We start from the raw sequence: 21,241 nt of genomic DNA, 5'->3' as shown, positions 1-21,241 counted from the left end.
AAGTAAGAAATATATAACCACCTATATATATAAGTACATATACACACAAATACACTTTTATAAAATATGTAAACACATATATACAGTTTCATATTTTTGTAAACATTTGTACTTTTATCCTTATGTATACAATAAATTTTCTATATATTATATTTATATGTATAAATAATACATGAATACTATTTTTGCTTATTATACCAGTCAAGGTTTAACCAGAGAAGCTGAACCACTAAGAAATTGATAGATACGTAGACATATACATTTAATAGATTGTATGGAAATTTGGCCCTGTGAAAGTGTGAAAGCTGGTTAAGCAGTCTGTGTGAGGCTGTTACCTTTGTGTCTGATGCTGGACATTGATAGGCCTTGTGGCAAGCAGTCACGAAGGGAAGATGGGTATGAAGTGTGGTAGATCAATTGCAGGCTGGAACCCACATGCTTCAGCTGTGACCCTGCAACGTGGACTGAAATTCATGTCCTTTCTTGCTGTCTCTGGAATTTGTGGTATGGCTATCTTGTGGAAGCTGGGGTCCTTCTTCATGAGGCTGAACACACACACCTGGCCCAGAAGTCACAGATGCTAAAGGAAGGTTGAGGGCAAGGTAGAGCCAATCTCAGGCCCAGATGCTGCTTCACAAGAGTGAGGTGAGGCAGCATATCACCAACTTTACGGTCTGTAAACAACACAGCAGCTGCTTCCCTTCAGCCTCGACATCTCCCTGAGAATCTTTCCTGTGGCTCCTCTTAGCCAGAAACACACAAACGTGGGAACTCTGGGAAATGTAGTTCATCCTAGCCACATTGACACATTACAAAGCGACCAGAGTCCATCCCATGTCAATTTGGTACACATACACATCTCCTTAAAGCACACTTAATCACAAAATAAACAGGACAAAGTCATCCTCCTGCCTAACATGGTATAACTATCCTGCATACAACCAAAATCATGCCAAACATTCATAAAAAACAGGGAAGAAATGCCCATTACTATTGTCCACAGAATGAGTCCTCCTATCCACGTGCTAACCTATTCTGTGGATGTCAGTTAGGACTCTTCCTCAGTCACTCCTGTTCATGCAAATGGACCCACAAACAAGGTAGCCATGGAAGACATGATGGAGGCTACACATGGACTCAGCAACATGGACTTCCACTCACCAAGTTCCACTGTTGGGTGCCCAACCTGCCAGCAACTGAGACCAAGATTGCATCCTTGATACGGTATTACTATCCAGGAGAACAGCCAGCTACTTGGTGGCAGAGTGGGTCAACTGGATAACTTTCATCGTGGAAGGGACAGTGCTTTGTTTTTATTACAATAGACGCTTACTCTGGATATAAATTTGCCTTCCTTGCGTACAGTTGCTGCCAAAAAACCACCTGTGGACCTATAGAATGCTTTACTCACCATAGTGGTACTCCATGAAACATTGCTTCTGCCTAAGGAACTCATTTCACAGCAAATGAAGTGTGGGAATGGGCCCATGCTCATGGAATCCACTGGTCTTAGCATATTCTCCATCTTCCTAAAACAACTGGCTTAATATGATGGTGGAAAGGGCTTTTGAAGACTCGGTTATGGCAACAGCTGGTCGGAAACACCTCATATGGCTGGGACAATGTCCTCCAGGATGCAGTAAATCCTGTTAATCTGCATCTAATTTCTGATGCTGTTTCTTCCATCAATCAGTTTCTCGGGACCAGGCATCAATAGGTAAAAATGGGAATGAGTCCTCTCACTATAAAATTTATAATTATGATCCACCAGGAAAATCTTTGCTTCCTGTTTCTGCACTTTTAGGCTCTGCTGCGTTAGAGGTCTTTGTTCCAAAGGGAAGTATTTTTCTACCAGGTGACACAACAAGGATTTCATTTACTGATAATTGAGCCTGCTACCCTGCCACTTTTGGCTCCACATATCACTGAATCAACAAGCTAAGGAGGTACTATATACTGGCTGATGTGACCGATCCTGAGTAGCAAGGGGAAATTCAGTTGCTACTACACCATGGAGATAAGGAGGAGCATGTCTGCAATGCAGGAGATGTTCTAGGGAGCCTCTTTGTGATGAAAGTCAGGGGAAACCCATAACCACCCAATTCAGACAGGACTACTAAGGGCCCAGATCATTCCGGAATGAAGTTGGTGTCACCTCACCTGACAAGGAAGCTGACCAGCTGCACACTAAGGGAATATGAAATGGGGAGTGAATGAAGACAGCTGTAAACACCAGCCGTGCTCATGTGAGCTGCTGCAAAACAAAACTGTAACAGTACAGCCCTTTCTTCCTTGTTTTGATATGAACGTTTGGTTCACATATATTAACTAAATATTTTTGTCTTCATCCTCTCCATCATCACCTTTTCTAACATACGATATAACAAAATGGTTAGATTCATATCTCGGTATTTAAGTTATATGACATAAAAGGAGGGGTATGAATCAGATAGGAGTAAATGAATTTTGCCTAAAAACCTAAAAGGATTTTGTATCCTCTTATGGGGAAAGGCACAGTGTCTTTTATATCCTCTTCTTGAGAAAAGGTTAACATGTTTTTCATTGTACATGGAAAGCTTTATCATGTTAGGTGGAAGGAAAACTCAGTACTGTCTTTATTTGGAAGTTAAGAATAGTTTAAAGAAATATGAATAGGTGCCAGGTTGAAACATAATAAAGCCATTGTACTTATGTACTTAAAAACAAACAGGATATGTGTCCTAGGTAGACCTGAGAGCCTTCAAATTATAGATCAGGCTGATAAAACTAGGATTATAATATTTAATCAACCAAATCTCCCAATCAGCCCTGTATCTAATTCTCATATGCACACTTCTCAAAATGAGAGTTGGCAGCCATGGTGAAGCCTAGTGCAAAATACTAATCTACATTGATCCTCAAAATATCCACTCTATCCCTCTTTGTGTTTTTCCTCCTAAATGTTTCGCTAGCTCTCCATGCATTCCACACTATCTACTTAGTTTCTAAAGTGAAGAATTCAGAACAGAACGTATTCTTTAAAGTATAATTCGACCATAAGAAAGAAGTCACATGTATTAACTCTCTCCATATTAATGCAGCCTAGTATCATTATATTGGCTGTCACCTCACACTGTTATTTCAAATTCAGCTTCTTGTGGACTAAGGGCCCAAATCTTCCGCATTCCCCCTGATCGCTCCAGCCCTAACCAGACATCCACACATTTCCCTTTTACTAAAATATTCATATATTTCCTATCTCTTTCCTCATTTTTTCCCCCATTTTTCTCTGTAAATCTCTGTAGCGTAACTTTTCCATCATCTGATTCATGTCGTCTCTCTTTCTGCCCCAGGTAGCTTTTATAATAATTTCCCATTCCAATTTGCAGCTCTCAACTGGCTTTTTTTTCCTCTGCCTCATCAGGCAGCTTTCCTCATGAACTGACTAATATCACCTTCATATTTAAGGAATGAGGACATAAACTGACAATGTCAGAGTGTGCGCCAGTTTCTGAAAAGGATTTCATGGATACCTGAAACACCAACATTACCTTACCTGAAATTTCCTCTGCAGAGGCTTGTGGGCAGAACAAGTATAGAAGTGAAATAGAGAGGCCAGGATAGGCCCACGCTGACTCACACATTGGCTATTGGTCATCCAAACAAGTCTTTTCTGAGGTGCTCATCAGACTTCCTTCTCTAACCCTGGAACTCTCTTTTTACTGGTGGAATGGCATAGACTATATTGTCCTCCACAGTCAGCACTGATTATGCTAACTATCCTAGTGACAGACCATCATCAAGAGCAAGAGTGCATGTAATTCTGTAAGGCTCTGGCAAGGTATGCTCAGGTTTTGAGCTCCATCAGCACACGCCAGGATAGATTAAGTAACTGGACTTCCTTAACGTCTACTAGTTGGGTCTTTGAATCATGCAAATGCTTCTGCTGCCTCTAAACCTATATTTCAGATGCCTCTCCATTCCAAACTGGCCATGCAAGCTTAGGCAATAAGAATTTCAATTAATGTTACCTGATTAAGAAGCTACATCTAACACCAGCTTAATCATCAATGGGCCTAGAGTCAAAAGAAAATCTGTTTTGTGTTTTCTGCTATTTTGAATCGTTGAAGGCACTCTCTTCTTAGCTTTATACCCCCTTTTCTATTTAATAAAACCAGAATTTGCCTTTAGCACTGGTCTTTTTAGAATTAGCCCCTTCATGACTCCATGAATGTTTTCTTATCAGGAATGAGACTTGGTCTGAAACAAGGCAAATGTGAGGGAAGAGGAGTACTGTCTGTGAGAAATGAATCAAGCCATAGTCCAGAAGACCTATGATGATGTCACCTGAGGCAAATCAAAGACACTAAGTAGATGGCATCAGAGATTCCAACCCAGAGGACACATCCTGAATCTCTTCTGAAAACCATTACTCAAGATGCCAATTACACTTGTATGCACGGAGATGAGCATTCCCAAAGGGCTTTCCTGGACTCAGTCTGTAGAGGTCAGGAGAACTAGTTATCTCAATGAACGTGGCTCTGAAGACAACATGGGGACATCTTCTCTAAGGGTCAATTAACCGTGGAGAGAAATATTCCCTAGAGTCCCTGGCTTTTTTCCATCTTGGAACCAGGTTCTCTGTACTCTTTTTGTATCCAACACTTGTGAGAAGACAGTGAGAAAGATCTAGCCTCTATTACCCACAAGACACTTTTGAGGTTTCCCCATGTGCCATATCATAGAAGAGAAGTCAAGGAATGGAAGCAGGAAGTTACTGCTAGCATTCCTCACTCTCGCTGTTGGTCATACTCCAATTTTATACACTACATTAATATAACATGTGAAAAGATTTCAGATACAGAAGTAAAATAACATCATTAGCTATCAGGGAAATGCAAATCAAAACTACAAAGAGGGATCACCTCACTCTGGTCAGAATGGCTATAATTAACAAGACAGGAAACAACAAATATTGAAGAGGATGTGGAGAGAAGGGAGCGCTTGTTCACTGCTGGTGGGAGTGCAGACTGGTGCAGCCACTATGGAAAGCAGTATGGAGTTCCCTCAGAAAATTAAGGATAGATCTACCATATGATCCAGCTATCCCACTGCTGGGTATTTATCCAAGGAACTTGAAAACACAAAGGCACAAAGATACTGGCACCCCATGTTCGTTGCAGCGTTATACACAATAGCCAAGACTTGGAAGCAACCTAGGTGCCCATCAGGGGACGAATGGATAAAGAAGATGTGGTATTTATACACGATGGACTACTACTCAGCCATAAGAAAAGATGAAATCTGGCCATTTGTGACAACACGGATGGGTCTTAAGGGTATTATGCTGAGTTAAATAAGTCAGGGCGAGAAACTCAAATTCCATATTATCTCCCTCATAAGTAAAGGATAAAAACAATGACAAACAAACACATAGCATTGGAGATTGGATTGGTGGTTATCATAGGGGGAGGGGGCAGGGGGGAGGGCATAGGGGTGATGAGGCTCCCATGTGAGGTGATGGACTATAATTCATTTTCTGGTGGTGAACACGATGTAATCTACACAGAATTCGAAATATATTATGATGTACATCAGAAAATAAATAAATAATTAATTTTAAAAAAAGAAACGTGACAGCTGCATCATGGTAAAGTCAGTTGTTCTCTTTGTCTGTCCACTTTATGTTACACCTAGTGGGACATCAATTGACCAAAAAAGGACTCGCTGCAAAGAACACCAGAATGCCTGAGACTTCCGTGCATCTATACGTCAAAAGGTTGGTGGGCTAGAGCAATGGAACTAGGGAAGCAGCCCCCTCCCCCTCCGAAGGCAGTGGCAATACAAAATGTGTATGCTGCCAGCGGTGGTTCTGGTGTCCTAACCTGAGGAGCACAGCTGCATGCATCAGCAGCCTGAGGCTACAGGAGCAGGCATGGTGCTTGTTGCATAGCCCCTCTTTGTCCCAGCAGTGGTGGGTCGTGCACACGACCTGAGGCTTCAGGACACACAGCAGTGCCAGCGACCCAGCTCCCTCTCTCTCTCTCTGACAGTGGCTCTGGTGTTTCCAGCCGTGGGTACAGCATCCACAGCACAGATATCCACAGCAAGGGTGGTGGTGCTCTGACCTGAGATTTCAAAATGCTCACCAGCGCGGGCCAGTGACCAGAGACTGCAGGAAGAACAATGACATTCGGTTTAGCCCTACCCCACCCCCCACGATGGTGGGGGGCGCCCATGCCCTGAGACTGCAGGCAACACAGCAGTGCCAGTGAACGAGCCCCCTCCGTTTCCCCAGGCAGCAATGACTCTGACCCTGGTCTTTCAACATCAAGGGCTGCATTCAAAATGCAGATACCACTGGCAGAGGCAGTGGTGCCCTGATGCGAGGTTTCAAAAATCACACTTACCCACAACAACAACCAGAGGCTACAGGAGGAGAAAAGGTACTTCTGGCTTCACACCTGCCCCTCCCACAGCAGTGTAAGGTAGCATCTTCAACCTGAGGTATCAGGAGCCACAGCAGAACTTGTGACACAGCCTCCAGCGGCAGCACCTCTGACATGGGCTCTACCACCATTGGGGGCTGCATACCGGACCCTGGGCCCATGCAACACCCATAAATCCAATGCCTCTAACCCATGTGTTTCTCTGGCAGTTCTCTTTGCCCAGGCAGAAATGCATCTGTCTTGGGTGGCTGTTCCAGTTACCTTTAGCTAGTTAACAAATTATCCTGAAACTTGGCAACTTGCAAGAATTGTTTTATTTTTCTCACTATTTTGTGGGTCAGGAGTTTGGGAAGGGTTTAGCTCGGCAGGTCTTCCGTGGGGACTCTCGTATTGTTGCCATCTGATGGTGTGCAGGCTGTGTCATCACCAGGCTAGACTGGGATGATCATCCAAGATGCCGTTTCTTCTTCTTGTCCTCTTTTAAGCCTATTTATTTTTATTTTTATTTTCAGTGATTATGAAGACACATATCTATTGAAGCTTCAGGTCATTAAGCCAATGCACTCCAAATTCATTTTCTCCTATGCTGGCTGTGTCCACCATTCCCTCATCCCCTCTAACTTAGTCTGTCTCTTTCCATTTGCCTTTTTCCCTTTAAAGTTGGAGAGAGGAATCAATTTTTCTTCCTTTGGTCTTACTTCCCTTCTGCTTTCACACACCTTTCCCTTCAGGACCTCACATTAGAACTCTCCACACACCTCTTCTCTTCCTGTGTGGCCAGAGCATAAGCGAGATGGGGGATACGAATCAACCTCTTTTGTTCTGGGTCCACTCCTTCCTGCCATAGGTGTTACTAGGAATATAGGACAAGTGGTTTTCCTCAGGAATGCAATCTTTTCACAAGAGGGCAGTGCTTACAGGCTACAGAAAAATTTTCTCCTACAGAGTCATATATCTGCTAATGTGTCCAAACTGAGGATCATTGATAATATCCTTATAGAGAAGCTCTAAGCGTCTGTGTCCCACCTGCAGAAACAGAATTCTTATATAAGGGTCAGTTTAATTTGAGAAATACCTAGACTTTCTCTATATTTTACTAGGAATGAGCCAAGTTTCCTATGTTTGTATGCCAGGAAAGGGCAGGGAATAAATAATCTGTGAGGTCTTTCCTCTCCATTAGATTCTGTTTCACTAATGGTTTCAGGAACAATAGAGTTGGGCTTTCTCTTTTTTCCTACATTTAATCAAACTGCACTTGTCCTATGTCTGATTGACTGTTAATGTCATGATGCTGCCACATTTTGTTTTGCTCATGAGTAAGATGGAAATTCACATCCAAGTCCCATTATCCCTTCACGTTGTCAACATTTATATCAGTTGCCATATGAGTTAAAGTCACTACTTCTGCAGGTAGAATTGCATCTGGAGAGGAAAAGATGAAGTAAGTCCGTATAGGTCTGAAGTTGGACCTCTTCTTGCTCTTTGATGTCTTCTGCATCTGTCTGCCTTTCTATTCTTTTCTTAGTATTTGTCTAATATCTCTCTCATTCTCTGACCCTCTCTTGGGCTTCCCGCGCTTTTTTCTCCACAAGTTTTCAAAATGTAGTTCAGAAACATTTTTATCACTGTGTTTGTTTTATGTATATTCAACGTGCCATGTGTAGCTGGAACTGCTGACATTGTTCCAGGATAAGTGAAGTCTAGGGAAATTTCAGCCTCACTCAACCTACTCATTTACGTATCCTCTTTCTCTCACTCTGCCATCTCACGTCTTTGCTACTATTTTCTGATTTTTGTCTTTGTTTCTGCTCTTACCCAAGAGCCCTTTAAGAAAGTGACCATTATGTTAGAAATGATTAGATTTGTTCCCTACTTTGAAATATTAAATGAAATGCTTATGTGGCCTAATACATTAGATCCCAAATCTGACCGCTTGCTTGCTGAGCAACTGAATTAGATTCTCTAGGTTAGAAAGTGTGATCTATTTAACTATTCATTTTGTCAAAGACAGAGGAAGTGTGTTATAGTTTTAATTATTTCATCTGACCCCTCTACTAAATCCTAATACTTGTAGGAGTAATATGGGTTTAAAAACATTTTATTAAGTATACCATATATTCAGAGAACTGAACAAATCATAAGGGTACAGCATGATGAATTTTCAGAAAGTGAATCCATAGGGTAACCAGCACACAGATCAAGACAAACAATGTCACTTGCCCCCCAGAGGTTCTTATTATTCCGCTTTCCATCAGTGTCCCACAGGGGTAACTACTATTTGACCTTGAATACCAAAGCTAAATTGAGCCTGGTTTTGAACTTGATAAATTTAGAATCGTACAGGACATACTCTTTTGTGTCTAACTTCTTTGGCTCAATATTTTGCTTCATGAGATTCATTCCTGCTGTTGTGTTTAGACATTTGTTCTCGTTACTGAATAGATTTGCATTGTGTGCCTATCCCACAGTTTAATTACCCACTCTAATATTGATGGATATTTGGATAGTTTCCACTTTGGTCTGTTATAAATAGTACTCGTATGAAAATTCTAGAACAAGACCTTGGTGGCCAAATACTAGCATTCCTGTTGACTGTATGCTCATTCTCAGCTATAGCAGATACTGACAAAGTGTTTCACAAAGTGGTGGTTGTAGTAATTTACTCTCCAACCTGCAGTGTATGAGAAATCCAGTTGTTCCACTTGTTCAATCTCCTTGCCAAAATTCGGTTGGTGTGTCTGTATTTTTTATTTTAGCCATCATAGGAGGTGAGTGACTCTATTTCAAATGTAGGTTTACTTTGCATTTCTCTGGTGACTAATCATGTTAAGAGCCTTTCATATGTTGATCAGCCATTTGGATGTTCTCTGTTGTGAGTGCCTGTTCAAATGCTTTGCCTATTTTCTATTGAGTTGTCAGCTTTTTTCTTAGTGAGATTGTAAGGGTTCTTAATATGTTTTGCTCATGAGTTCTTTCTTCAACCTAAGTATTGATACCCTTTCTCTCCTCTGTAACTCTCATTTTTAGGCTTTATATGGTAATTTTTGATAACTGGAAGTTCTTAATTTTAATGTAGTGCAATGTTTCTATTTGTAGCCTGTATAGTGTTTTAACGTCCTGTTTAAAAAATCTGTCCTACTCCAAGCTCATAAATATTTTTCTATTTTTTCTTCTAAAAGAGTCTTTACTGTTATATCTTTCACATTTAGATTTTATATCCACCTGAAATTGATGTTTGTGTATGGTGTGAGGTCAGGATCAAAATGTATTCTTTCCATATTCACATCCAACTTACCCAGCATTATTTATTGAAAAGAACATCCTTCCCCCGCTACATTGTAACATGATCTGTCTTATCTGTAGGTGTGCTTCCACACTTCTATGTTCCATTTGTCTGTGTATATAACGTTGTGCCAATAGCACACTGTTTCAATTATTATAGCTTTAGTCTAGATATTTAGCAGTGTAAGTCCATCGCTTTTATTTTTCTTCTCCAAGAGTATCATGACTATTTTTGGCTCATTATGTAAGTCCCTCCACCCACCACCCATAACTGCTTTTAGTTTGATTGCCATTACATTGACTCTATAGAAAAATTTGGAGAAAATTGACATCTCTAAGTACACAGTCTTCCAATCCATGAGCATGTTGCAGCCCTCCTTTTATTTAGGTCTTTTAAATTTTTCTTAAAAATATTTTGTTGTGTGTAATCTAGGGGTCTTCTACATATTTCATCAAATTCAATCTTTCATATTTGAAGCTTTTGCTGTTATAGTTAATGGTATAATTCATAAAGTCTAATTTTCTGTTTGTTTATTATTCCCCTTTTTGTAGGGTCCTTGTAAGGTTTTGGTATCAAGATTTTACAGTCCTCATAAAACAAGTTGGAAAATTTTCCCTCTTACTCAGTTTGCTGGATAGCATTATTTAAGATTCACATAAAATATGGAAGCTGTGGGCCAGCCCCGTGGCCTAGTGATTAAGTTCACGTGCTCCTGTTTGGCAGCCCAAGGTTTGCCAGTTCGGATCCTGCATGTGAACCTACACACTGCTCATCAAGCCATGCTGTGGAGGCATCGCACAGAGAAGCGCTAGAATACACAACTATGTACTGGGGCTTTGGCAAGAAAAAAAAAGGAGGAAGATTGGCAACAGATGTTAGCTCAGGGCCAATCTTCCTTACACACACACACAAAAAAGTAACACAGATTAAAGTGATGATCAATGTAAAGTAAGAAACTATTCTAAGAATTTAAACACATTTTTTTAAAAATACGGAAGTTTGGATCCAGACTGTAATTCTAAATTTTTGTGTATATTATGATGTACATCATAATATATTTCAAATTCTGTGTAGATTAGATCATGTTCACCACCCAAAGACTAATTACAATCCAACAAGACACACGTGTGCCCAGCCACGCCTTTCACCCTGTTCCCTCCCTCCTTCCCCTCTGGTAACCACTACTCCAATCACTGTTGATATGTGATTGTTTGCTGTTGTTTTTGTCTTCCACTTATGGGTGAAATCATACGGTATTTGACTTTCTCCCTCTGACATTTTTCACTTAGTATAATACCCTCAAGGTCGATCTATATTGTCGCAAATGGCCAGGTTTCATCATTGCTTAGGGCTGAGTAGTATTCCATTGTGTATATATATACACCACATCTTCTTTATCCATTTGTCCCTTGATGGGCACCTAGGTTGCTTCCAAGTCTTGGCTATTGTGAATAATGCTGCCATGAACATAGAGATGCATGTATCTGTATGCATTTGTGTTTTCAAGCTCATTGGATAAAGACCCAACAGTGGAATCGCTGGATCCTATGGTAGATCTATTGTTAATGACCTAAGGATACTCCATACTGCTTTCTATAGTGGCTATGATACGGACCCTGATATCAGTTTCCTCACATTAAACCCAGAATATATGGGTTTAAAATCACACTCATTCCTTGCTTACTCTCTGGCTTCCTGGCTCCATAATCCACTATCCTCCATGGAGACAGATACCATCAAGGACAAGCACCTGGATTATCTCCTCCCCGCAAAGAGATACAGTCTGGTGGGAAAGCTGCTGACCAGCAAGGTCACAGGCTTCCTCTTCTCTGCAAGTAGTCTCAAGGCAAAAGACAGGCTGGTGGGAAAGCTCCGACCAGCAAGGCCATATGCTCCCACTCCCCTACCTAAAACCCCAAATAAAAACCCTTCCTTTTACCTTTGTGGGGAGTTTGGGATTTCAGCGTTAGCTTCCCTCTCTCCTTGCTCAGCGCTGTGCAAAAATAAAGTTCCTACTTTCTTCCACCACACCCAGTGTCAGAGATTGGCTTGCTGCGCAACAGGTGAGCGAACTCACATCAGGTTCAGTAACAAATCTGGCTGACCTTTCAGGGGACAGACTCATCTCCCGTGGCCCACTGAAACCTCAGATCTCCACCTGGGGAGGCAGTTTTCCTCCACTGCTCAGAGTCGTCCGTCATCCCGGCGGGTCCCAACATGCAGCTCATGTTCTGTCCACACTGTGTCCAAGAACCAACTTTCTCCAGTTTCCCAGAGCCCGAGCACAGTCTTCCCTGGCCACCCTTCCAGCTAGGAGTCTTTTTCACTGAAGCTGGCCCCTGCCCAGGGACAGGGCTCCTGTGCTTCCCCCACCTCACCGGGCCCTGCCCTCAGGCGACACCACACCCTGCTGGTACGGTGTCCGTCATCTCCTCTTACGCCATCCAGAGACCCGGTCTGCAAGTCTGGGGCTTGGGTCAGCTGCTCCTAAGCTCCCTGCAGCAATGGGAGAACTCGGGAAAACAAGCCTCAGGAGCCAAGTTGAGGGTGGCGATCTGAGGCCAGCAGAGAACCAGGGTTGAGGGCACCCCGGCCAGCCACCAGCCACATCCATTCTGTTTTGCTGATGGTCTGAGACTGCTGCCCTCCTGACCATGCAGCTCCCTGCATGGGGGCTCCCCCTACATCTGCTCTCCCTCCTGCAGGCAGTAGGTCCCTCCCCATCCCCGTGGACCCTGACAACTCCAACATGGCTCTAACCTGTGTCCCTTCCAGGGTGGAGAGCCATCATCCATGTCTGCTTCATCCTGGAGAGGGACCAGTGCATCAGCGACTTCAATGAAAAGATGAATAATCAGGACGTGCAGATGAAGCTCTTCAGTGGGGTCTCCGTGGGCAGGAGGGGCCTTAGGGACAGTGGCGTGGCTACAAGGAGTGGGCCGTCAACATCAGCCAGCACTAGAGGCAGCTGTGCTCAGCCTTTGGGCCAACAGCACCCTGTGTTCTGATCACAGTGTGTGTGTGTTCATGTGTGTGTGCATCGAGGTGGGTGTGCAAGCCAGCCCTGTCTCTCTCTACACCACCACTGTGAGTCGACCCCTCTTGGTCACTCTGCATCCACCCAGAGGATCCTTCTGACATCCCAGACCCTTGTGGCCCTGCCTCCTCCCTCCTCCACTCGAACCCCACCACCCACTGCCCTGGCCTCACAGAACACATTTAAACATCTCCACCATGACTGACACCCCTTTTCAGGCCAGCCACCTCTAGCCAGCACCCACTGGTGTCGTTCCTGCCCTCTCACTGTCGGTTCCTTCCCCCAACACCTCCTCAGCCCAGTGGGTCTCCGTCTGCCACCCTTGCTCCATGCCCACTTTCCTTTCCCTACATCACATCCTTCCTTTCCCAGCACACACTGAGCTCTGGGACAGCCCCACGCTCCCAACCCACAGCTCTGCCCATTCCTTCCATGGTCCCGGCCAGGTGAAATCCGTCCTGGGAGCCCAACTCTGTGCCTCTCCTGCACCTGACCCCAGCAGTCAGAGGGGCCGAGGCTGGTGCAGAGCGCGGGCTGCTCCCACCTTCACATCATGACTGCAGATGTCAAGGCCCCCAGTGCCGACCATATCGTGCCCTGGCTCCCCTGACTCCTGCCTGCTCTAGGCAGCATTTCACTCGTCTGTCCCCTCCTCACCATCCACCCCTGCTTCCCTGTGCAGCACAAACCTTCACCCCAAACAAGGCTCAGTGCATGGATTGTGCACACTGCAGGCGGACACAGCTCGGTGGCGCAAGATGTGAGTGGAAGCACATATTGCTAGCTGGGAGGAGCCCAGGTGCAGCTTCTGAGACCCAGACTCCCCCAGGGAGAGGCCAGGCCCAAAGGCTGAGAGGGGTAGATACCCTGGAGTGGACAAAAGCCGCACTCACGGACTCTCTCCTCTTGAGCTTCTGGGGGAGTTCGGATTCTAATGGGTCAGGCTGGGAAGATGGGGCTCCACCCAGGGGAGGCTAGGGGCTGATTCAGGGCAACAAGGAGGAGGGCAGAAGGTCACGGGTCCCTGGAGGACAGGCACTGACAGCATGAGCCCCCTCCTCTTAATGTACTCCCCCCACAAGCCATCAAATGCAGGGACATTCCTCATGGAGGGTCTGTGTCAGGGCCGACAGAGCACTCCGGAGCCCAGGGACTTCCACGCCGTCCCATCCACAGAACGTGACTCTCTGCTCTCCAGGGCCAAGGGACCCCCTTTCATGTGGAGTCTTGAGATAAGGGAAACACCCCAGGAGCCTCAGCCACCCAGGCAGCTCCTCAGCTTGGGTGGCTCCCATCCCAAATAGAAAAATGTACAAGGAACAGTATAGAAAGGACCCATAATCCCACCACTGATCTCCAACTCAACTCGCTCCCAGAGATGGTCCTTTGTGTTTGAGGGGGGATCCAACTGGGAAATTTGTTTTTGGCTTTTCATGGCCTAACCGTCACCCTCCCAACTCTCCAGTGTCCTAGCTGGAAGGGTGAACCATCTAGAGATCACCTGGTTAGTTCACCTCCTGTGTTTACAGATGGCAGGAGCTGAGATGGGGAAGGAAGGAGGGGACTCAGGCCTGGGACCCTCCCCTCTGCACCTCAGCATCAGCTCTGCTCTGTCCCCTCACCCTCACCTGGAGAACGTGTCTTCACTGGATCCCCATCCTGCTCCTCCCTCCGCCACTGGCCACCATCCACCAGCTCCCTCGCCCAAACATGGAAGAACAGCAAGAACAACCGCAAGAGCCCTTGTTTATGGAGTTCTTGCCCTGTGCCAGTAAGGAATGGATCCTCCCACTAAGTAAGAGACAGCTTCCATCTTCAAGCCAGCCTACAGATGAAGAAAGTGACGCTTAGAGAGGTAGTCCCTTGGCCAGGGTCTCCGAGGCTGGAAGAGGTTATATCTGGGCTATGCATCCAGGTCCTTAATTCCAGAGCTTTGCACCAACCACTATGCCTTGCCTTGGGACTAATCAGTCAAAAAGGGTACAATCACAAGATTGGATTGGCAATTGGGAGCATAGCATACATACCAGAAACTATGGAAATCATACTTGCATAGCTCCATGAATTACCCAAAGGGAACACATCCGGCAACCGGTACCCACAAGAAATAGAACATGAGCTGCCCTTGAACGGCCACCTGATGCCCCCTCCCAGGTCCCTGCCTCTCCCCCAAGGGAAATCAATATTCTAACTTTCCATTTGTCTTTCTTGTCTTTGAACTCTATTGACATGGAATCATTCAAAAAGAAAGAAATCTATGTCGAGCTTCTTTCATTACGCTTGTAAGATTCATCAATATTCTTGAATGTGGCTGTGGCTGAACATTATTTCTGTATGGTATTGCACTATGAAACATAACCCATTTTATTTGTCCACTCCACCACTGATGTCCAGTGAGTTGTTTCCAGTTTGAGGATATGCCAAAAGATGCTGCTCTGAACATCTTGTATAAGTCTGCTGGCCAACATAGGAACACGTCTATGTTGGGGACATCATTGTTGGGTCATAGACTATGTGCACGTCCACCTCTAGGAGATACTACCAGAGAGCTTCAAAGTGGATGAAATAGTTTACCCTCACAGCTGTGTATGAGAGTTCTAGTTGCTTCACAGCCTCATTAACACTGGCTGTTGTCAGAGTTTTTGATTTTGACCATTGTGGTGTACATGTAGGGGTATCTCGTCGTCATTTTAATTTGCATTTTCCTCACGAGTAATAATGTGGAGCACCCATTCATCTAATGATTCCCATTTGGGTATCTTTTTTGTGACATGCCTAGTCAAATCTCCTGCCCATTTCTTTTCATGGTGGATTGTCTGTGTGTGTCTTTATCAATTTATAGGAGTTAGTTACACATCCTAGAATCGTCTTTTGTCAGATAAATAAATGGTAAGTATTTATGCCCTTCGTGCCTGCCTTCTTTACTCTCTTAGAAGTTTCTTTAGACAAAAACAAGTTCTTCTTTTTAATACTTTCCAATTTATCCTTTTGTTCTTTACGATTAGTATGCCTTTTGTTCTATGAAATGCTTGCCTGCCCCAAGTTCTTGAAAATATTCTCCTAAGGTACGTGTCGCAGAAGGTATTTTTATAACTTCCATTTGTATTTAAAATCCATCTGGAATTGGTTTTTGTTAGTCCAGCCATTACGTAAAAACAATTTGGAGTTTTCTCCAAACATTAAAAGTGGAACTGTCATATGATGCAGCAATCCCACAGCTGGGGGCACATCGGAAGATAACAGAATCTATGTCTTGAAGTAACTTCCGCACTCATGTGTGCACCACAACATTTGTCACAACAGCCACCACAGGGAGCAAACCACGGGGCTATTCATGGATGAAGGGACAAAAAAATGTGGTGCATCTACACAACTGTATATTATTCAGCTTTCAAAAAGAAAGAAATCCTGCCTTTCCTGACAACGTGGATGTACCTGGAGGACATTATGCTGAGTTAAATAAGCCAGACACAGAAAGGGAATTACTGCATCGTCTTACTTATATGTGGAATCTGAAAAACTCAAATTCATAGAAACAGACAGTAGAATGGTGGCTCCCAGGGAGCGGGGGTGTGAGAGGGGAACGAGGAGATGTTGGTGAAAAGGTGCAAACTCTCAGTTAGGAGATAAATAAGCTATTGAGATCTAATATACAAAAAGATGACTATAGTTAATAATAATGTATTCTATACCTAAAAGTAAGTCATGGATAAAATGATTAGAAGATGCTATATCATGCAAACATTAAAAACTGTAACTGTGAAAAGTGTACCAACATGGGGGTGGTCCCATGGCCTTGTGGTTAAGTTGGGCGTGCTCCACATCAGGGGTCTGCCTTTGGTTCCCCGCTGCAGACCTACACCACTTGCCAATGGCCGTGCTGTGGTGGTGACCCACATACAAAACAGAGGAAGACTGGCACAGATGTTGGTTCAGGGCAAATCTCCTCAGCAAAGAAAAAACATTCTACCAACATGGAAAAATGGTTTCTGTAATTTGAAATGATAAAACAAGCATAGAAAGCCACATCTAGGTTAAGACTGCAGTGTAAATGATGGACACATAGGAAGAAGGACTGGGGGAAAACAGGAGACAATGAGGCAAAGACGGCTTCATGTGGTGGTGGGATTATTGAGGACTTACATGAGATTTCATCTTAAATTTAATGGCCCTCCCTCAGACAAATATCAGAGACAAAAAGATTCAGCATACAAGGCTGAGAAAGCTTGTCGCTCATTCTTCCCTTCATTGATCACATTCTTCTCAAATCAGCTACAGTTGAGCTCCCTTTAGGTGGCCCCTGTGTCTTCTTTGAAAGCGTCAGGCAGTCTCCTGTGTCTCTGAAGAGAAAGGCTCAGAACTCCTTTGTGGAGGGGAGGCTCTAATCCCCCGTCCAACCCTCTGGCAGTTCCTGTCCATGGGAGCTGGGGCTGAGGGGAAATGGACCGCACAAAGAGAACTGTTCCCCAGGAAGTGATGGGAGAGGGAAGAGTGAAAGGAAGGCAGGTGGTTCCAGCCCCTGAGAGCCCTACAGCTCACAGCTGCATACGGCCCCTCCCAAGGGGGTGTGAGGGCACTATCTGTTTGTCCATCTGTGCCCCATCCACTAGAACAGACTTCTCCTCTATCCCTCAGCAACAGCCTATGGTCCTGACCACACGCAACCTATCAGACAGAGCGGAGGTTCATGAGAAGAAGTCTCTGGAAGCCCAGTGTCCTAGTCGATGGACCCAAAGCACAGTAGCATTCCCTCATGCTCCCTGATGGGGCCGGATCCAGGCAGGCTGCCCCACACGGCCTCCACATCGGATTCTTTCTCAATCGACTGCAGCCTGGCTTCTGTGCCACTGCACAGAAAGTGCTCTTGCTAAAGGATGGTGCCCGACATCCTAAGGAGCAAACCCGAGAGCTCCTCCATCCCACTGCATCCCTGAGGAAACACTCCCTCCTCCAGGAGACTTTCTCTTCCCCATCCATCTCTTCCTCCTCTCTAATAACTTCCAATCTGTGTCACTAGCTCAGCCTCTACTCCTTACCCTTCAGTGCTGGAAGCCTTCTCCAAGGTCTGTCTTCTGCCCTCTTCTCTCCTCACTATTTACTCCCCTGGGAGGCAGCATCTGTTCCCAAGACTTTCACTCTCGACTATACACTGTTATGTCCGGTCCCCAAAAGTCTACTGAGTTCCAGATCTATTTTTCTACAGCCTAATGAAAAGCACCTTTAATGACTGCTTACCATGCCTGCCACTGTGCTAAGACAATATCCAAGACCATCTAACAAGAAACTGAATCTCAGAGAAGGTTGGTAAGTTGTCCAAAGTCATCCAGTTACTATTTGGGGAAGCAGGGACGTGAACTCGCATCCATGTGACTTTGAAGCCTGTGCCAGAAGCACTACACTCTACCGCAACCCTAAAAGCAGATACACTCTCTACCTCCTCCTCGCTTCCCGCTCCCACCCAGCCCAAGCCCATTCCTCCTCTGGGACTCCCCGATCTGGGCTGAGAACATCAGCAGCAGCTCTTTGGCCTGTGGAGTCATGCTCGACTCCCTCTAGCTCACTCCATCCATCGAATCAAGCCCCAAATCCAGTCAATTCTCCTTACACGTCTCCCCACCTGTGTCTGCCGCCCGCAGCTCCCCAAGCGGCCTTCACCACCTCCTCCCCCAACTCCACAAAATCCTGCATCACTCACTCTCCACCTGTCCTCCAGCCTCTCCCACACCACTGCCCTGGAAGCAGATCAGACTCCAGCAGCCCCACATGCTCTCAGCAGTTAAAGCCTGCCCCTGCCCCTCCCCTTCGCCATGGAACCTTTCCTGCCACCCATCCCCAGTCTACCTGGTAAATTCCCCTGCCACCTCCCCCACGATGCCTTCTCTCTCGTGTGTTCCACCCTGGGAGACTTACCAATTCCTCTTTTGCTACTCTCACAGCACTTTCTGTTTGCATTCACTTATGGATTTAAGTATTGACTATGGGTACCTACCATGTGCCAGGCACTGCCCCAGGGATGAAAATAAAATGGTGAGCAAGACAAAGGCAGCCTGGAACACACACAGTGCTGGGATACAGTCTGGCGCAGCTAGTTTTTTTAAGCTTTTTCTGCCACAAGAGTGTCATTCCCCCCCAAACATTATCCCCTGCACAGGCTCCTGCAGGAGAACTGTGGCCAAGTGAGGCCCCACCATCCATGCAGGAAAAGCCGTCCTTGCACAGGATGCTGCAGGAAACCTGCCGCCAGCTGAGGCCCCACCATCCATGCAGGAAGAGCCGTCCTTGCACAGGATGCTGCAGGAAACCTGCCGCCAGCTGAGGCCCCACCATCCATGCAGGGAGAGCCATCCTTGGAAAGGCTACTGCAGGACACCGGCAGCTGGCTGAGGCCACACCATCTGAGCAGGGATAGCCATCCCCTGCACAGGCTCCTGCAGGAAATCTGCAGCCGAACGAGGCCCTACTATCCATGCAAGGAGAGCCATCCTTGCAGAGCCTCCTGTAGGAGACTTGCAGGGGCCTGAAATCCCACCTTCTGTGCAGGGAGAGCTATCCTTGAACAGGCTCCAGCAGGAAACCTGCCACAGGCTAGCCACCACCATCCAAGCAAGGAGAGTCTTCTGCAGACTCTGGCAGGAGACCTGCAGCTGGCTGAGTCGCAACTAACTGAGCAGGGAGAGCCATCCCCTGCACTGGCTCCTGCAGGAGACATGCAAGCAGCTGAGGACCCATCCTCCATGTAGGGAGAGCCATCCTTGCACAAGCTCCTGCAGGAGATCTGCAGCCGAACGTGACCCCACCCTCCATGCAAGGAGAGCCATCCTTGCACAGGCTCTTGCAGCAGATCTGCGGGGAAATGAGGCCTCACCATCCATGCTGGGAGAGCCATACCCTGCACAGCCTCCTGCAGGAGACCTTCTGCCAGCTGAGGCCCAACCATCACAGCCAGGGGACCCCTCCCCTACACAGGTTCCTGCAGGAGACCTGCCACCGACTGAGGCACCACCATCCGAGCAAGGAGAGTCATCCCCTGCACAGACTCTGGCAGGAGACCTGCAGCTGGCTGAGTCCCAACTAACGGAGCAGGGAGAGCCATCCCCTCCTCTGGCTCCTGCCCGGGCCCTGGAGCCAGCAGAAGCCATAGCCAAGGAGCAGAGAGAGCCATCCTCTGCTTTGGCTCCTGCTGGGGCTGTGGAGCCGGATGAAGACATAGGCGTGGAGCTGGGAGAGCCATCCCCTGCTACAGCACCTGCTGGGGCTCTGGAGCCGGCTGAAGACATGGCCATGAAACCAGGGAAAGCCACCCTCTGCCCCAGCTCCTGCCAGTACCCGGGAGAAGGCTGAAGGTGTGGCAAGGGAGCAGGGAGAGCCACCCCCTGCTACGGCTTCTGCTGGGGCTGTGCACCCAGCTGAAGCCATGGCCACAGACCAGGGAGAGACATCCCCCACTCCCCCACCTGCTGGGGCTGTGGAGTCAGCTGAAACCTTGGCTGCAGAGCAGGGACAGCCATCCCCTGTCTGGGTCTTGCTGGAGCTTTGGAAACAGCTGAAGATGCAGTCGTCAAGCATGGAGATCCATCCCCGGTTCCGGCTCATGCCAGGACCCAGGAGCCGGCTGAAGTTGCAGCCAGGGAGCACGGAGAGCCATCCCCTGCAACGGCTCCTGCTGGGGCTGTGGAGCCAGCTGAAGACACAGCCAGGAAGTGGGGAGAGCCTTCTCCTGCTGTGGCTCCTGCCTGGTCCCTAGAGCTGGCTGAAGTGGCGGCCTCGGACCAGGAAGAGCAACCCCCTGTTGAGTCTCCTGCTAGGGCCCTGGAGCCGGCTGAAGATGTGGCCACAGAGCAGGCAGATCCACCACCTGCTCAGGTGACTGCCAGGGCAAAGGAGCTGGTGGAAGCCACGGCAGCGGACGAGGGAGAGCAATCCCCTCCTCTGGCTCCTGCTGGGGCTGTGGAGCCGGCTGAAGATGTGGCCGTGGACCAGGGAGAGCCATCCCCTGCTGCAGCTCCTGCCAGGGCCCTGGAGCGGCCAGAAGTGGTGGTCTTGGATCAAGGAGAGCCATCCCATGCTACGCCTCCTGCTGGGGATGTGGAGCCGAGTGAATACGCGGCCATGAAGCATGGAGAGCCATCCACTGCTCTGGCTCATGCAAGGGCCCTGGTGCCATTGGAAGTCATGATCAGGAAGCAGGGAGAGTCATGCCTGCTCTGGGTCCTGCTGGCGCTTGTGCGGCCAGCTGAAGCTGCAGCCTCAGACCAGGGAGAGCCATCCCCTCCCCTGGTTCCTGCTGGGGCTGTGGAGTCAGCAGTAGCCTTGGCTGTGGATCAGGGACAGCCATCCCCTGCTCTGGCTCCTGCTTGGGCCCTGAAGCAGCCTGAAGCCATGGACTCAGACCAGGGAGGGACATGCCCTGCTATGCCTCCTGCTGGGACTGTGGAGTCAGCTGAAGCTGTTGCTGCAGAGCAGGGAAAGTCAACCCCTGCTCTGGCTCCTGCA

At 46.9% G+C, this 21,241-nt stretch overlaps 1 protein-coding gene and 1 long non-coding RNA gene across 11 annotated transcripts in view; one reads left to right on the top strand and one right to left on the bottom strand.

Moving 5' to 3' along the window:
• LOC138922128 (uncharacterized) overlaps positions 1–15,651 on the top strand; it is a 36,623-nt gene extending 20,972 nt beyond the window's left edge. Inside the window, exons 2-3 of the long non-coding RNA XR_011435206.1 lie at positions 5,677–5,758; positions 12,487–15,651. This is a non-coding gene — a long non-coding RNA (uncharacterized lncRNA). The remainder of the gene's footprint in view (positions 1–5,676; positions 5,759–12,486) is intronic.
• LOC138922126 (olfactory receptor 2AE1-like) overlaps positions 1–21,241 on the bottom strand; it is a 62,414-nt gene that overhangs the window by 8,201 nt on the left and 32,972 nt on the right. Inside the window, exon 1 of one of the 10 annotated variants that reach the window (XM_070258956.1) lies at positions 336–12,488. The exons of the other annotated variants lie outside the window; for them this stretch is intronic. Within the exon in view, the coding sequence (XP_070115057.1) occupies positions 336–357 (22 nt within the window). The 5' untranslated portion in view covers positions 358–12,488. Of the gene's footprint in view, positions 1–335; positions 12,489–21,241 lie in introns of those variants that run through there. 10 annotated transcript variants of the gene reach the window in all.

This window comes from Equus caballus, unplaced genomic scaffold, assembly GCF_041296265.1.
Source record: "Equus caballus isolate H_3958 breed thoroughbred unplaced genomic scaffold, TB-T2T haplotype2-0000451, whole genome shotgun sequence".
Taxonomy (NCBI): Eukaryota; Metazoa; Chordata; class Mammalia; order Perissodactyla; family Equidae; genus Equus; species Equus caballus.
Note: the sequence above shows the minus strand (reverse complement) of the source record. Positions and strands in the feature narration are given on the sequence as shown.